The 19329-nt window shown below is 40.2% G+C and overlaps 1 protein-coding gene across 1 annotated transcript in view; it reads right to left on the bottom strand.

Annotated features, from left to right (window-relative positions):
* The window catches only part of LOC109870864 (F-box-like/WD repeat-containing protein TBL1X), a 31721-nt gene that overhangs the window by 11222 nt on the left and 1170 nt on the right, over positions 1 to 19329 (bottom strand). Inside the window, exons 2-4 of the mRNA XM_020461544.2 lie at positions 2247 to 2388; positions 1692 to 1837; positions 1046 to 1265 (exon numbers count right to left, since the gene is read on the bottom strand). Of these exons, the coding sequence (XP_020317133.1) occupies positions 1046 to 1265; positions 1692 to 1837; positions 2247 to 2304 (424 nt within the window). The 5' untranslated portion in view covers positions 2305 to 2388. The remainder of the gene's footprint in view (positions 1 to 1045; positions 1266 to 1691; positions 1838 to 2246; positions 2389 to 19329) is intronic.

The following is a 19329-nucleotide window of genomic DNA, read 5'->3' as shown; positions in this document are numbered from 1 at the left end:
CCTGCAGTGCAATCCTAAGGGCCTGCAGCGCAATCCTAAGGGCCTGCAGCGCAATCCTAAGGGCCTGCAGCGCAATCCTAAGGGCCTGCAGCGCACTCCTAAGGGTCTGCAGCGCAATCCTAAGGGCCTGCAGCATCCCTGTCTGTTCAGACAAGTGTGAAAGAAAATTGACATATTTACCTGATATTAGTAGTTAGCAATTAATACTTAATAGGAGGAAATTTCTGTCCTGTTAGTGTCTGTGTTTTTATCAACCAGCCTCATTATTGCAATCACTTTTTTTTAACCTTTATTTAACTAGGCAAGTCAGTTAAGAACAAATTCTTATTTTCAATGACGGCCTAGGAACAGTGGGTTAACTGCCCGTTCAGGGGTAGAACGACAGATTTGTACCTTGTCAGCTCAGGGATTTGAACTTGCAACCTTTCAGTTTCTAGTCCAACACTCTAACCACTAGGCTACCCTGGTCGATATTAAATAAAGATGATTGTTTGAAGAAATTACCCAATCTCTCTCAGTACTGAATTTCCATGGCACAAGTAATCATTATTTACAGTAAGATAGTCTTTCCTGATGCTCTGCCACTCACCCACACATTTGAGTTTAACTCCAGTGGGATCGGCTGACAAACATCCACTAAATCCGCTTCTCCCTAGTCTAATGCGTCACCTGACCCACACCTCTCTGGTTTCACTGGCTGAACTCTACAAGCATCTGAACAGTTAGGGAGGCACAATAAAAGGTAAATGCAGGCAGGGTCAAATTCACCAACACTCAATGCCATGTCACTAATGACCTCACATTTGGTGAAAACCACACTGTTCTGAAGTAACCCCCCCCCCCCACACACACACACACTTAAAGCTGTACTAGTACTGTGCTCAAATAAACCAATGTGATGTTGATCATGCTTGGGTTTGCTGATTTATGGAGATTCAGCTGTCTCACATAGTAAGTATCGAGATAATGTAGGAAAATGCTAAGTTACGACATGAAAATACCAGCTAGCAACAGCTAAATGGCTCAGAGAGGAAGTAATTCTTACAGATTGTGTGTGTTCCGTTTTCCTCCCCGTTCACGGTGGCCTCTCCGTTCTTTGTTGCATTAAGTTGGTTGCTAGCGGCAACAACTGCCATGCTGCCGGCCGCCTGTTGCTGGGCTAGCTTGTCGCGGAAGGCCTGCTGCCGCGTCTGTACCACGTCCGGCATCACCGCGTCGATGAGTGACAGAGACTCGATGGGCCGCCCATCAAACACTGTGCCATCCTGCCAACATAACGCCAAACATGCCAGGGTTACACCATATTTCATTAAAGGTGGGATTTAATTTGTTTTCATTTACCAAGTACAATAGTGTATTGATTTTTGAATTTATTTTTGTATTGTTAACAATTTATGATTTTGATCAATTTACTTCACTGTACTTCACTATATTAGTGAAGGCAGACTTATATAACCCCATTGATTTATATGGAGAGTGTGTGTTTGTTCTGACAGTGGTAGTCCAAGGTTGTATTCTCTAGGCACCAAACAATAGAAAACAGATTGAAACAGGGAGGAACTATGTGGACTTTTACAATAAAAAAACACATTTTTGTGTTCTGTTGCAAAACATTTTGCTACGGTGTGCACTAATGAATGTGTCCCAAGGCAGCACCAGACAGCAGCCTGGACTGGAGCAGCTGGCTTCACCTCATTGATGCTGATCTCTGCCTCCACATACTGGAGGCCTTTCTGCAGGATGGAGATGAGGGCAGCAGGGGGCACTAGTGTTCCATTGATGTTGGACTGGCTGATGTGGCTCTCAATTCCAAAGGTGAACGCTGAGTGGGAGAAACCTGGAAACGAACACACAGAGAACACAGTCAGTACAATGACAACACCAGAGACCCTGCAACACAAACCTCTTACTCCTATATAAACATATCTACACTTTTTATGCCAATGTTATGCTATCAAAAAATACAAGTGAACGCAGACAGCGGAGCGAGTCAATTATCCGTACCAAGTATACTTTTTCAGTGTGATATATTTTGAAATGCCAGAGCTATCATGCGTTTCACCAATGACGGGCTTCAAAGAAAGCCCCAACAAAAGAGTAATAAAATACAGTGGCTAGGAACTCAATAATTCATTCACCCTGTGAAATACAGGTTAGCATGAATGGCATGAGAGACAGACACCGACATACAGGCAGACAGGCACAGACATACAGTGTGTTCCAGGAAGTTTGGCAGTCATACATACCTGACTCCTGAAGATATCTGTAGACCAAGAAGTTAACTTCATCACTGGTTATACTCATCTTAGCCCACCTCGATGGAGGAGGTACTGTATCTTAGCCCACCTCGATGGAGGAGGTACTGTACGTAGTAAAGATGGACTCAGTCTAGGGAAGAGAGTGAGGAAGACATTGAGTTTTAGATTCATTATACAGCTAGCTACATAATTTCAGAAGACAACAAGCTTCCCAACGAGTGGGACAATGTAGGTTACCGTTTTTCTTGGTAGGTCCCCAATCATCATAACCAAATGACTTGACAGCTACCTTGTCATCACATACAGAGACAAAGCAAGAACATAAATGTGTCTCTGTCCATGGTTAGAAGCGCACACACAAAGGAAAACCCAACTAACTCCCTCCATTAGTGTGGGCCCCCATTTGCCCATTGGCTGCACTTTTCGACCCACTGAGAATGGCAATGACCGGGTCACTTAGCCAGCGAATCCATCTCCACTGCACAGGCCAAGTATTCCCCCATCTCTCTATTGTGACATGACTGCGGCGTCCAATTCCATTAGTGACCTGGCCACTGATCTAGATGGATAGAAGCCTAATAAAGCATTACAGGGCATTGAATGCCTACTGCCGTTATCTAGTAAACTGTAGAGAGCTTAGCACACGGCGTAAGGATAATTACTGGTAAAGTTGGGGGACTTTCGCATCATTCTCTCTTTCTCAGATAACACTTTATTGGCGCCGACGTGAACAGTTCAACTTGGCATTCTTTCAAAACTACTGGGAGCTGAAGAAACACAACATAAAAACAGAACCCTTTAGAATCACAGCAATTAAGTTATTGTTCCCACTGATGAGCTAGCCTTCAGGCTAATGAGGGCTTCGCTACAACGGAATGATTCATCATTTTCCAACAATATATTAATGAATTGGCAGTACACAGTATATTGTGCATAATAGGGAAGGAAATACAAAGGTGAGACTGGGACTTTACTTTTGTAATTGAGAGAGAAAATTCTGAAACTGAAGGTGCAACCAAGTAAACATTATTTTGTATCAAAGCCCATGTATAGTTATGAGTAGAGCTGAATCTCAAACTGAAGGCAAAGCAGAAAACAAATATTTGATATACCACACATAATGCAGTCAATACCATGTAGACAACCATACATTGTAAAATGCTTCCTATTCACATTGGCAGCGCCAATCATATTCAACATTTGACCAAATTAACCTCTGTACCTCTTCAAAAACTGCCAGTTATCCATCATAAACAACCCCACTAAAACAGTTAAGACTTCCTCTGAGATTAACAATACATTTGAACTTGATCCTAAACCTATCATTTAGAATGCTGAATCATGGCCATGGTTATATTTTGTGCTTTCAGTCTGACTTGAGGGGTAGAACTGGACAAGAGGGACAAGCTTCCTTCCAGACCAGATACAGATTAGAGCCAGTCAGTAAGAAATGCAGGCCTCTCTAACCTCCATACCACACCACTCACAGAGCTCAACTCACTCCCAAGAGTCACCCTTTGGTAGCATAGCAACAAGCAGGAACCAGTTGCAAAATACACAGAGAATAGTGTTACGAGTGGGCCCTGTGCCAGCTGGGTCGAAAATGTTACCCAACATGAATAACACACGTCTTTCACCTTGGGATATTCTTTCACATGGACTCAATGGCTTTATTGCACCGCACAGCAGACATGCAGCGCTCAAATGAAATAACCCCCAATATTGGCTAAGTGTGAATGTTCACATTAATTATCCTTAAAAAAAAGAGATGGTGCTATGATTTGGAGCTGGTGTGAGAATCAATCTCACACTGAGACAGATTCCCCTTATGGCGTTCCATGAATACATAATCATACCACATGTTATTGAATGAGAACCATTGCTTGATTTAGAGTATCATAAAACCCAAAATGCAATACATTTAAATATGATCAATAACATATTATACATTTTAAAAAGTACAACATAAACACCAAAGCTGGAACAAGTCCCATTTTCCCTAGCATTCTAGCTAAGCCAAGCCTTTGTGTGATAGTCTGGGTGGCCTGCAGAGCTCAATGCCAACCCACTAAACTGCTTCTCTTTGGGCTAATTAGATAACAAGCAGGGTCTGGCATATCTGTATCAAAGCTGTGAGACGCTGCTCCCATGGACGCCACCCCCACAACAACTGGAAACATAATTATACTGAACAAAATATAAAACACAACATGCAACAATTTCAAAATGTTTACTGAGTTACAGTTCATCGAAATAAATCTGTCAATTTAAATAAATTAATCAGGCCCTAATCTATGGATGTCACATGACTGGGAAGGGACGCAGCCATGGGTGGGCCTAGGAGGGCATAGGACCACCCACTGGGGAGCCAGGCCCAGCCAATCAGAATGAGTTTTTCCCCAGAAAAGGGCTTTATTACAGACAGAAATACTTCTCAGCATCCCCCATCCCCCTCCTCAGACAATCCCAAAGTTGAAAAAGCCGGATGTGAAGGTCCTGGGCTGGTGTGGTTACTCGCGGTCTGCGATTGTGAGACCAGTTGGATGTACTGCCAAATTCTCTAAAACAACGTTGGAGGTGGCTTATGGTAGAGAAATTAACATAAAATTATGTTGGGACAGTCCTGCAGTCAACATGCCAATTGCATGCCCCCTCAAAACTTGAGACATCTGCACATTTTAGAGTGTCCTTTTATTGTCCTCAGCACACGGTGCTGAGGACAATGTGTAATGATTATGCCGTTTAAGCAGCTTCTTGATATGCCACACCTGTCATGTGGATGGATTTGCGGCAGGGTAGCCTAGTGGTTAGAGCATTGAACTGGTAACTGGAAGGTTGCAAGTTCACATCCCCGAGCTGACAAGGTACAAATCTGTCATTCTGCCCCTGAACAGGAAGTTAATCCACTGTTCCTAGGCCATCATTGAAAATAAGAATTTGTTCTTAACTGACTTGCCTAGTTAAATAAAGGTAAAATAAAATATACATCTTGGCAAAGGAGAAATGCTTCTAACAGGGATGTAAACACATTTGTGCACAACATTTGAGAGAAATAAGCTCTTTGTCTGTATTTGAAAATGCATCCGTTGGGTATCATAATTCTATGTAAATTGACTTAAGTATCAGCTATGATACAGTATCATTGGAAGAACATATCTGCAAACCTAAAGTACATCTTTCGGTACACAATCTACATAGGCAATTCCAAAGTAACAGAATGAGACTGCAATTTTTCACTTTAAAAGAATGTCAAACAAAAGCCATTGATTGCAAAGTTAAACCAACCATACAACTCTATGCAAACGGACAATTTCCTTACATTTTACAAAAACACATTCACTCAAGAACAGTGCAGATGCAAAGTTAGGTAACAGAATGATGGTAAAATCTTGCTCTGTTTTTTTATGAGACCAGGTTTTCCAAAAACTCTAAAAATGTCTATTTCTGCAGAAAGAATGGGGTGTCAGCTATGATGACACCTTCTTGAGTTTGAAAAAATCTATTTTGGGTATTGAACTACAGTAAGTGAAGTGGGTGAAAACCCAGTAAAAGGGATAGCAACAGAATGACATGGGTCACTGATCTGTACTAGAGGTCGACCGATTAATTAGGGCCGATTTCAAGGTTTCATAACAATCGGAAAACGGTATTTTTGGGCGCCGATTATTATTATTATTTATACCTTTATTTAACTAGGCAAGTCAGTTAAGAACACATTCTTATTTTCAATGACGGCCTAGGAACGGTGGGTTAACTGCCTCGTTCAGGGGCACAACGACAGTGTTTCACATTGTCAGCTCGGGGGATCCAATCTTGCAACCTTACAGTTAACTAGTCCAACGCAATAACGACCTGCCTCTTTCTCGTTGCACTCCACAAGGAGACTGCCTGTCACGTAAGTTGCTAGCTAGCATTAAACTCATCTTATAAAAAACAATCAATCATAATCACTAGTTAACCAGACATGGTTGATGATATTACTAGATATTATCTAGCATGTCCTGCGTTGCATATAATCTGACTGAGCATACAAGCATCTAAGTATCTGACTGGGCAGTGGTAGGCAGAAGCAGGCGCGTAAACATTCATTCAAACAGCACTTTCGTGTGTTTTGACAGCAGCTCTTCGTTGTGCGTCAAGCATAAATTGATTTTATTGATGTATTATATTAAGTTAAAATAAGTGTTCATTCAGTATTGTTGTAATTGTTATTATTACAAAAACATTTTTTTTATATTTTAATTTTTTAATCGGCCGATTAATCGGTATCTGCTTTTTTGGTCTTGCAATAATCCGTATCGGTGTTAAAATCATAATCGGTCGACCTCTAATCTGTACTATACAGAAATACATAATTATTCTCTTCATGGGGATGTGTCCTTAATAGCTACACAAAGGTAGAATATTTTAATATCCTCCTTTGCATTTTTAGGTATAATTCTACACTCTGGCTATTATTATTAGGATACCTGGGGTGGCAGGTAGCCTAGTGGTTGGGCCATTAACCGAAAGGTTGCTGGTTCAAATCCCCAAGCTGACAAGGTAAAAATGTATCATTCTGCCTCTGAACAAGGCAGTTAACCCACTGTTCCCCGGTAGGCCATCATTGTAAATAAGAATTTGTTCTTTACTTACTTGCCTAGTCAAATAAAGGTTCAATTTAAAAACAAGAGAAATTTAGTTGGTCCGGTCCATCTATGTTTCACAAGTTTGGACATCACAGCACAGCATGTATAACATAGTTCAGTACAGTACAATATAGTAAATTATACTGATAGATGTCTTCTAAGACGCCTTTAACCATATGTGACCCGAAATCAAAGCCTTTGCTTATTTCTAATTTGTAGGATGGAACATGGTTGAAAAATGTATATATGCCTTAATTTCTCAAATATAGACTCTTAGCTTTCATTTTACTCCAAATTTGATGTGCTCCTATGAACTTCACATTAGTGATCATAGGGCTTTTTACATTGGAATTCCCATACGCTTCAGGGCTCTAATACCACATGTAGGATAAGGATTACATTTATCAGCTCATCATAGAACCCTACATCCCACCAATCAAGATTGCTTTCCAATGTTCTCCAAAGAGATTGCACGAGACTGAGTTTATTCCCTCAGGGTGAATGGACATTAAAAGAGAAGTTCACTTTTTTACAACCAAATCTGTATTTTACATGTAACCTACATGTAAGAGAAGTGTCCAGACACTTTGTGGGGATTTCACTTGTTTTTGAGAAACTTACCCCAACCAGCAATTGACTTTTCATTATTCTGCATTGTGGGGGCTAAAATAACAAAACAACAAAAGCAACAAAAAACAAACAAGCGCTTTGAAAAACAGACACGCACTAAGTATAGTGATGCAGGTCTTTAGATGTTGTACACGTGAAATTGTGTCATTCCAAACTTTATCCGCAATGTTATATTCCATTTTGTGCGATTTGAGCCATTTCCCCTACGCAGCTGTACAAGACGGGTGTGTCGGTAAAATATATGGACACCCCCGGCCTGCACAGCTCTGTATGGACACCTGCACAGCTCTGTATGGACACCTGCACAGCTCTGTATGGACACCTGCATAGCTCTGTATGGACACCTGCACAGCTCTGTATGGACACCTGCACAGCTCTGTATGGACACCTGCACAGCTCTGTATGGACACCTGCACAGCTCTGTATGGACACCTGCACAGCTCTGTATGGACACCTGCACAGCTTTGTATGGACACCTGCACAGCTCTGTATGGACACCTGCACAGCTCTGTATGGACACCTGCACAGCTCTGTATGGACACCTGCACAGCTCTGTATGGACACCTGCATAGCTCTGTATGGACACCTGCACAGCTCTGTATGGACACCTGCACAGCTCTGTATGGGAAACAGCTTCAGTTGCACAAATCTAACATTGCGGATAAAGTTTGAAAAATGACACAATTGAATGTGTTGGGGTATAACATGCCACTTATATCTAAATGACAGATTTGGTTGTAAAAAAGTAAACTTCTCCTTTAGCTGTAGACACCCATCAATGGCCAGAGGTAGACCCCAACTTGAGACAGACACATCCCTCATATCATCATGGTTAATCAGACTATATCATTGTGGTGAACCCTTGCATCATTCACTACACGTTACTAATCAATGGATTTTGTCAATAGCAGAGGAAAACATTATTCCTTCAGGATTTCTTTTTTTAAATCTTTATTTTCCTAATTTAAAGAAAAATCGAGTGCAGATGTAAAATGTTGGTATTACTGCATAAACAGCTGGTAAGAAACAACTGGTTGTAATAAGAGTACATCAGGTACATACAAAGTGTACTATAGTGTAGTGCCTCTCGTCAGATCCATTTCAAATACATTTGTCTTGTTCAAACGGTTGTCCTACTTTGATGCACGCATTCACACCGTTCCCAAGCAATTGCATATAGCCTCAATAGCATATCCCAGGACTTGACTGACACTGCAGTAGAAGACAAATGAACATCCTACTGGGCAGTGTTGAGCTTCCCAGTGGTGGTCAGCCCTGTGACTCATTAGGGAAATCATTAGCATGTTTACTGCACAGTAAAGGGGGTTACTTTACTGTCAAAGTACAACAGCAGCAGCCATCCAGTCATTCACTCATCCAGGCTATGGTGTTTAGGTTGTAACTGAGTGTTATGCTTGAGACTGTGGTCAAAGTACAACACAATTTAACTGGATGTCCAATTAACTGGTAGTTGCTATGAACCAAATTGCATCTATCCTAGCTGCCTGAGCCATTAGAAACTCATTGGAAAAGAACAATCTTTGGATAGCTTTTCAGAATTCACATGGAAACTAAAGGCATAAAAACATAAATGACCTGGTAATAGGAAACACATTTATTTCCATGACAGAATTAAAAAGCAATTTGACTGACCAAAGTAGATATTTTCAAATACATGCAACTTAAAAGTTTCATAAGTCAATTTTTTTTGTGTGAAATCCTTGGACATCAGAGCAATCTTGAGGGAATCCTTTTTGAGTCAGATAAGGATATTCATATGATAGGTAAGCTACACAAAACCTTGCAGAGAGCCTATCCAACTGACCATCGCTTCGAAAAATATCTAAACTAAACTATATCTAAAAATAACCTACACTGGCACAAGATGGAGGGAATGTTGGAACATAACTAATGACATTACAGTTAACTCAAATGTACACTTAATCCAGTGTAAACTAATGAATATAATTTATTATACAATAACCGAGTCATGTCTTGAGTGTAAAACTAACAATGTCTCAATAATCTATCGCATCTGGTAATTCTATAAAGTCCAAAAATATTATGGGCTGAGTTAGAAAGCTGGCTGTCAGAAGTATTACAATGTAAATGTACTTTTAATCCACCTGTCTGCATATTTCAAGACACGGCATATACAGTATAGGTGCAGTGATATGCACGATGGTTTGGACAATACCTTTCTTGTCAATTATCTTGAAAAAACATATATTTACCTGGAAATCAACCAATCCTCCATCATTAACACAATGGAAAGGTCAAATGCTTTATTATCTAAATGTTGAAAGGGTGACAAAGAGAAAAACTAAATGGTGCAGATTGACACCATGTGGTGGAGAGTGTGATGCGGGCATTGGAGATGGGGGTGTGAGCAGGTGGATCTGTGTAACAGTAGACCGTCCCCTCGCCCATACCCGGGTGCGAACCAGGGACCCTCTGCACACATCAACAACAGTCACCCACGAAGCATCGTTACCCATCGCTCCACAAAAGCCGTGGCTCTTGCAGAGCAAGGGGAACTACTACTTCAAGGTCTCAGAGCAAGTGACGTCACCGATTGAAACGCTATTTAGCGCGCACCACCGCTAACTAAGCTAGCCGTTTCACATCCGTTACATCTGGGCAGGTGTGATGTCATTGATGTTTGTGTGAGTGTGTAGGCTGTCGTTTGGATGAACATGTTTGCATTGTTTGAAAAAATCTAATCAAATCTGAGTCATTGGAAAAAGCACCACATCAGGTTGAATGTCCATGTAAGTAAACACATTGCAACAGGTAAAATGGCTTAACCAAAAAGATCTCAGGACTCAAACCAAAATTGAGTTGCTGTCATATAAGCATTTCATGAGTGTTCTAGCCCATTCAAAACTGTATTTATTGCAGTGTTTCCACAAACACGTCCAGTCATTCCAGCACATTGATCCAGGGTCAGATTTGTTTTACTCTCTCCAACTGTGAGGTTTCAAATTTGGGGAAGGGTCAACTGATGGTAGATAATCACGCTGGGGCACTACAAACAGAAATGTCAGCCACTTAAATTCATACTGTAAAAATATGAACTGCTTTAACTATACTCCTAGATCTAACAAACAGACAACCTACAAGCAGGGGAAGTTGTGGTAAGTCTTCATGATAAGGTCACCATGGGTGGATGTAATAACAGTCGCAAATGCAATTGTTTTGCTGTCTATCCTAAAAATAGAAGTGGATGGTTTGTGGTGTGAAACTCACGTACAGAGCAATATGCTCTCTCAGATTAGAGAAGTCTTAACATCTACTGATTGGATATATCCTGAAGAAATAGAAAACACAGCCACATCCAAACATTGCAGAGAAAACACACAAAACCCTAGCAAAATACAAAACATTTTCATCAACCACAACAAAGTTTCCAATATGTAGAGAAATTAAGTGTAAAAGTAAAGAATAAATCCTGACATAAGCTATAAGACATCATGCCATCAATGTATTCAGAGATTAAACACAAAGACAGTAAAGCTAAGAAAAATGCCTGGCTGTAGAGTGTGTGTAGGTTTTGAAAGTGTTTGATGTAGAAAAACAGGACACTACAAAATTGAGAGAGAAAAAGACGTTTACAAAAAAGAGAGGAAGGCACATTCTACACCAACATGCCAAGGACCCCATTTTCTCCTGTACAGTCACCTCCTGACAGATGTGCAAACAAGACCTGGAAACAGCAGCCATTTTCTCTTGAACTGCTCTGATGAGTAAAATCCACCTTTGGTTGGGCTGCAGTCTCTGGGCTGCAGTCTCGCCTGACCATTGGGGGAAGGGAGAAAGATAGGGGGTAGGGAAGGATAACTAATGATGCCACAATCAGGTAGTCACAACAAGTACTTCTGCATCACTGTCTGCCTTTCTCAATGACTCACTCAACGACAGGCGGTGTGCGCTTGGAGGGAAACTGTGGGGACTGGGGGATGGTAGCACTCCTGTCTCTAGGGGAAACCACTTCTCCCACACCTGCCTCAGCCTGCATGCCTGGATAGAGGTGACTTACTGACAACAGTTTGAAGCTGACTATGTTTCTGTAGTTTTAATATTGAAGGGTTGCATGGGTTGTAAAATGTAAAGGGATGTAGGTCTACATCAGGGACTTAGAGGGCGTAATTTATTGAGTAGTACAGTGAATAGTAATATCAAAGCATCATTTCAGTTGGCAGCTTTTCAACCACCAGTGACTAACTTTGCCCTAGTTCTTTTGTGTCCTACACAAGATCACACAGGACAGGATAGAATCCATACACGACTTGCTTGAACTTTCATGCATATTGACCATTGATAATTTCAGCATTTATGCCAAAGATCGAGTTTGTATAATCGTAATAAAAATGTTGGCCAAACTAAGTATACCAAACATTAGGAACACCTTCCTAATTTTGTGTTGCATCTACCATTTTTGCCCTCAGAACAGCCTCAATTCGTCGGGGCATGGACTCTAGAATGTGTCGAAAGCATTCCATGGGAATGCTAGCTCAATGCTTCCCACAGTTGTGTCAAGTTGGCTGGATGTCCTTTTGGTGGTGGACCATTCTTGATAAATACGGGAAACCCAGCAGCATTGCAGTTCTTGACACACTCAAACCGGTGCGCCTGGCACCTACTACCATACCCTGTTCAAAAGGCACTTAAATATTTTTCCGACATATTCACCCTCGGAATGGCACATATACACAATCCATGTCTTAATTGTCTCAAGGCTTAAAATCATTCTTTAAAACACCAATGATATTCACTAAGTCGATGGTTTATATTTAGGATAATGTTTGACAGCTTTGTAATTCTATTTTTAAATCTTATTTAATTATTTAATATATTTTACATGTGATAAGGCCAGAGAGAGGTCCAGAGAAAATTACAGACACGTGTGATAATTTGAAGAACACAAACGAGCCACATGAAGTCTTTTGATAGACAACATAAAATTCTTGAATGATAGCAAAATTCCAGTAGTTTACTCATCAACTAAGCAAGTTTTCAGTAAAATACCCCCCCTTTGAAACCTTATCCTGAGTCATCTATAACCTTTATTTTGTGGCTCCCTGGAGAACACATGGGATAGAGACAGATACTTAGGCTAATTGAAGGGATTCATCATGACTTATCATTATGAACATGACCTATGATCCGCTACACTCAAAATCCACTGCTTTGCATCGCATAGGTCTACCGGTGACAATATTTTTAGACTCTTGGCATTTACCAGAGCAACCGAGTGAGAACGAGAATAGTAGAATGGTTCTGACAGCAGAACCACCAGGGCAATTACAGTGTTGTGGAATAAAGCTTGTAATTTTTTATCCATCCTCCTCTAGGGCTGAGAATTGGCAGGAATCTCCCGATACTTAGGTGCTGATATGTATTGCGATGCTCATGATTCTATATGTATTGCAATTTGATACTGGTGTTTTATTGCGATTCTATTTTTATTTTTTTTGAGAATTGATACTTGGAGTCATATAATCTATATAATATCGTCAAAAATAATTTTGCAATACTCTAGTGTATCAATTTTTATCCCATCACTATTATCCTCTATGCAGGCCGTGTGGATCTAAACACCCAGGCTCTGTGGAGGGGACCGTGGTTGAACAGAAACGGTATTCCTCAGTAATGCTCACTGCAAAAGTCATTAGCAAACTCATTCATCCTCCTCTCTCTTAGTTAATTCACTATATTGGAGAACAAAGCAAGCCAGGCGACTTTGAAGACTGTTGTTTTAACTCAAGACAAAGGATATACCTAAGCCAATATTTTTTTATAGGCCTTATAAGTTCATGTTATGATGGCTATCATGACAGCCAGCCTGAACTGTAACATTCAGGCTATATCACAAGCTTTAAATATTTCATAGCCTGTAAATCCATGCATGCAAATATGACAACAGGACAGAAATTCCTGACTGCAGTATTTATGATTACATTAGCCAATAGCCATTCACTCCGTCATGTCCCCGAAGGAGATGGCTGTCTGACAGAACCAGTGATGGCCTATTGGTACACATCTCATAATTCTCATAACACTACGCGATTGGTGACAGAAACCTTCGCCCATGAGTAGACTAGACTATTGCTTGTATGGAGCCAATAGCTTGCTATAATTTATTATTCATTTAACTATGCAAGTCAGTTAAGACTTCTTAGGGCTGAAATCCCATTAACGGGATCGATATGACAACAGCCAGTGAAAGTGCAGGGAGCCAAGTTCAAAACAACAGAAATCTCAAACATACAAGTATCTTTTACCATTTTAAAGGTAATCTTGCTGTTAATCCCACCACAATGCCCGATTTCCAATAGGCTTTACGGCGAAAGCACCACGAACGATTATGTTAGGTCAAAGCCAAGTCACAAAAACACCCACAGCCATTTTTCCAGCCAAAGAGGAGTCACAAAAAGCAGAAATAGAGATAGAATTAATCACTAACCTTTGACGATCTTCATCAGATGACACTCATAGGACTTCATGTTACACAATACATGTATGTTTTGTTCGGTAAAGTTCATATTTATATACAAAAAATCTCAGGATACATTGGCGAGTTATGTTCAGTAGTTCCAAAAACATCTGGTTATTTTGCAGAGAGCCACATCAATTTACAGAAATACTCATTATAAATGTTGATGAAAATACAAGTGTTATACATGGAAATATAAATAAACGTATCCTTAATGCAAACACTGTGTCAGATTTCAAAAAAGCTTTACGGAAAAAGCAAACCATGCAATAATCTGAGTACGGCGCTCAGACAAACAAATACATATATCCACCATGTTGGAGTCAACAGAAGTCAGAAATATTATAAATATTCACTTACCTTTGATGATCTTCATCAGAATGTACTCCCAGGAATCCCAGTTCCACAATACATTTTTGTTTTGTTTGATAATGTCCATCATTTATGTCCAAATAGCTACTTTTGTTTAGTAAACAAATCCAAACTCACAAAGCATGTACACTAGTTGCAGAAATGTCAAAAAGTTCCCTTACAGCCTGTAGAAACTTGGCAAACAATGTATGGAATCAATCGTTAGCATGTTTTTAACATACATCTTCAATAATATCCCAACCATAGAATTCGTTTGTCTTCAGAAAAGCAAAGGAACAGGAGATACCTCTCATGTGAAATGCGCGTGACTGCTGGCAGACCTCTAACTCATTCCCTTCTCATGCAGCCCCCCTTCATAGTAGAAGCCTCAAACAAGTTTCTAAAGACGGCTGACATCTAGTGGAAGCCTTAGGAAGTGCAACATGACCAATATCCCACTGTATCTTCGATAGGGGCTGAGTTGAAAATCGACCAACCTCAGATTTCCCACTTCCTGGTTGGATTTTTTCTCAGGTTTTTGCCTGCCATATGAGTTCTGTTATACTCACAGACATCATTCAAACAGTTTTAGAAGCTTCAGTGTTTTATATCCAAATACACTAATAACATGCATATATTAGCAACTGGGACTGAGTAGCAGGCAGTTTACTCTGGGCACCTCTGGGCACCTTATTCATCCAAGCTACTCAATACTGACCTCCAGCCATAAGAAGTTAAACAAGGACTTAGGAAGGATACACCTCCACTGAAAGTGACTATTCTGCCCCCTTTGTCTCGCTTAGTCATTAAACCAAGTCTTCCTGTAATGATTTACAACTATCTATGCAAACGCAGAGCTATTTATATAGGACCCTCCACACTGCCAATATCTGGTTTGGCTGAGTGCCCTAGTCTACGCCACCATGGTAGAGGAACCGCTTGCATTTGGTTATTACTTTACAAATGAGCTTATCACAAGGTGTGGGTTTAAGACATCTAAGGAATAAAAATGATCTCAAATCTCAACCAAACAGCTTTTTCTGAGAAGTGAAAATGTTTGGGAAGTGAATTCAGATACAAGACAAGTCAAAGTCTGTATTACTTGTCACAGTGTCTAGGTGTTAGTCAATCTCTCACAACCTCCAGTGGTATCATTATGAGAGTGTATGGCTGTTTCAAACTACAAACGGCATGAAATGGCAGTGATAACAACTAACTGAGGTAGACTATCTCTGGCATTCTACACATGAATGTTTGGGATCCATTCCAGAGCCACTATTCAAGGACAGGGTTATCCTGGAAACTTGATAACCTTAACAGACAGAGGCTGGTCATGGCCAAGAGCAGAGCAGACGAATGATCAACACAAACATACTTCGAGCATCAGAAATCATTACAACTAACACCATGAATTATTAACTTCAATGTTATCTTGTTTTAACTTATTTTGATTTTTCTCACACTAAAAACAACTTCACAACTCATTGGGGACAATACAATGTCACACATATTGGGAATTCCTTTCGGATGCTGTAATTGTATCACGAGTTGACAGTAAATGCCACCCAATTACTCCTATTGCACTGTGATATTGGTCAACAAACAAATCTAAACCATACTTTGCAGTGTGTGTTTAAATGTGAATATGAATTCCCCTGTATTTCCCTCACACAAATCTCTTGCTTTCCTTTTTTATGACACCTCACACACATGGCACACAGTACCAGTCAAAGGTTTGGACACATATACTCTATTCTACATTGTAGAATAATAGTGATGACATCAAAACTATTAAATAACACATGGAATCATCTAGTAACCAAAAAAGTGTTTTAAAAAATCTAAATATATTTGAGATTCTTCAAAGTAGCCACCCTTTGCCTTGATAACAGCTTTGCACATTCTTGGCATTTTCTCAACCCGCTTCACCTGTAATGCTTTTCTAACAGTCTTGAATGAGTTCCCACATATGCTGAGCACTTGTTGGCTGCTTTTCCTTCACTCTGCGGTCCAACTCATTCCAAACCATCTCAATTGGGTTGAGGTCAGGTGATTGCGTAGATCAGATCATCTGATGCAGCACTCCATCACTCTCCTTATTGGTCAAATAGCCCTTAACCAGCCTAGAGGTGTGTTTAGTCATTGTCCTGTTGAGAAACAAATGATGGTCCTACTAAGCGCGAACCAGATGGGAATGGCGTATTGCTGCAGAATGCTGTGGTAGCCATGCAGGTTAAGTGTGCCTTGAATTCTAAATATATCACAGACAGTGTCACCAGCAAAGCATCTCCACACCATAACACATCCTCCATGCTTCACAGTGGGAACCACAAATGCGGAGATCATCCATTCAGCTACTCTGCGTCTCACAAAGACATGGCGGTTGGAAACAAAAATCTCAGATTTTCACTTGTCTAATGTCCATTGTTCGTGTTTCTTGGCCCAAGCAAGTCTCTTCTTCTTATTGGTGTCCTTTAGTAGTTGTTTCTTTGCAGCAATTTGGCCATGAAGGACTGATTCACGCAGTCTCCTCTGAACAGTTGATGTTGAGATGTGTCTGTTACTTGAACTCTGTGAAGCATTTATTTGGGCTGCAATTTCTGAGTCTGGTAACTCTAATGGACTTATCATCTGCAGCCGAGGTAACTCTGGATCTTCCATTCCTGTGGCAGTCCTCATGAAACCCAGTTTCATCATAGCACTTGGTGGTTTCTGCGACTGCACTTGAAGAAACTTTCAAAGTTCTTGACATTTTCCAGATTGACTGACCTTCATGTCTTAAAGTAATGACTTGGGCATTTATCTTCTGTATTTCACCCCTACCTTGCCACAACAAACTGATTGGCTCAAATGAATTAAGAAGGAATTCCACAAATTAACTTTTACAAGGCACACCTATTCATTGAAATGCATTCCAGGTGACTACCTCATGAAGCTGGGTGAGAGAATGCCAAGAGCGTGCAAAGCTGTTATCAAGGTAAATGGTGGCTACTTTGAAGAATCTCAAATATAGTTTGATTTGTTTAACACTTTTTTGGTTAGTACAGGATTCCATTTGTGTTATTTCTTAGTTTTGATGTCTTCACTATTCTACAATGTAGAAAATTGTAAAAAAAATAAAGAAAAACCCTAGAATGAGTAGGTTTGTCCAAACTTTGGACTGGTACTGTATATACATACATATCCTATATGCTCGCTTACACAACTCACAGCATAACTGTTAAACAAGTTATGTTTAACAGCATAACTTTCAAACAAGGGCTCTAACAATCATTACAGTTTAGGTCCGAGAATAGACATTGATTTGCAGCTGAAGCGAGCAAGAGAGCAGTTGCCGTATAAACATGTACAGTGAGGTTTCTGTTGAGGCCTCCAGTCCACTCTGGACAGACCTCCAACAGACCTCCAACTTGTCCAACTTGTCTTTATAGCCTAGCCTGAACACAATTGTAAGGTCATAAAGGCACAGCCACCCCTGTTCCCAAATAAATAGCTGTAGTCTTGAACAAGGATGTACTGCAATGAGTGTTACTTCTATCTAATGTATTGGCCTGCCAACACTGGTGGCCCACGTGAACCTTAAACCCCTCTAAAAGGGAGGGCTTGCCATGCCTCCTCCCATGTTCTATTAGGGATAAATATTGCTGCATAAACATTTGGACAAATGCTGAGATTAAGAGTGGTTGTTTTCACATGGGATTTTTGTATGTGGGGCTAATTTCAGGTACTGCTGGTGTATGGGGAATGAAGCACTGCTATGAACAAATGGGAGTTCGACAGAAAATAACCTCTATCTCCTGCAGAAAGGGGTAATCAACACATTAGTAACGAAAAAAAAAAATGTGTACCCAAATGAAACAACAAACTACTGTCTGAAGGAGAATGTCTAAATGACGATTAACCTATAGTGGGACATTGGAGACTGGAGGGGTTGTGTTATTGGTCCATGCCATGGAGGGTAATAGGCTACCTTTTATGTGTTACGCTGCTTTCTGTTGTTCGTCAATGAATGTTTCTTTTGCATGTAAAACTTGTCTATTTGAACAAATGAAAAATGTACTTGTAAAAAAAACTACATCCTGACCGAGGACAAAGATTACATCTGAAACATAAACGGTATCATTGCCCTGGAGCTCATTTATAACATGAACACACAGTGTCAACACTAAATCCTAAAGGTGTCGTGTCATTTCAAAACAAGCTCACTGAAACTTCAGTAGACATATACCCCTAGAACGCTGAGACACTCAAGTGTCTAACTATCTAAGTCTTCTGAAACAGAAGAAAAACCACAATACAATCTCCCAGAACAGAATGTTCACTGAGGCATAAACCAATTCCAAAATCATGGAGATTTAGCATTGCTGTTACCTCTCCATTTCCAACACGGTGCCATTCTACCAAGGTTCACACAGCCATAGCTTACTAATGGATTCCAACATTACCACTCTCTAATAGCTTGTAGAATTCAACAAATGGAAAAGCCTCGAGTCATCGAAGGACAAGCAATTACGCTATAATACACCCCATTGTTCTTTTAATAGATGGCACTAAACCAGTTGTTTTTTTATGACTCATTTGGTTTAATCTACAACCAAACCAGTAGACACAGGCACAATGAGCTCCAGTTTTTGTTGTGGGATTCTACACTTTTATTAGTTAAAATTCCTTATTAATTGAAGATCATATTTGGATTTGGAGTAAGATAATTCCAGTGTCACTGTCCTGGTGAACTGTTGCCATACATTGAAAAATGTTGGTGGGGGTTGTCAATTCTTACATGTCTGCACATTATCCCAGAAACTTAAGTGGGAGGATGGAAATGCCTTTACGTTAATATAGAGCCTAAGTAGTCTTTACATCACCATATTTTGTGTCTAAAGTAAGGACCTAGATCTAGAAAAATCACAGTTTGACCATATAATCACCAGATCAACAGGTGTTAGAGGTGGTGCCATATAGGCCT

The sequence above is a fragment of the Oncorhynchus kisutch genome, linkage group LG26, assembly GCF_002021735.2.
Source record: "Oncorhynchus kisutch isolate 150728-3 linkage group LG26, Okis_V2, whole genome shotgun sequence".
NCBI lineage: Eukaryota > Metazoa > Chordata > Actinopteri > Salmoniformes > Salmonidae > Oncorhynchus > Oncorhynchus kisutch.
The sequence above is the reverse complement of the archived record's forward strand: the minus strand, read 5'-3'. Positions and strand labels throughout refer to the sequence as shown.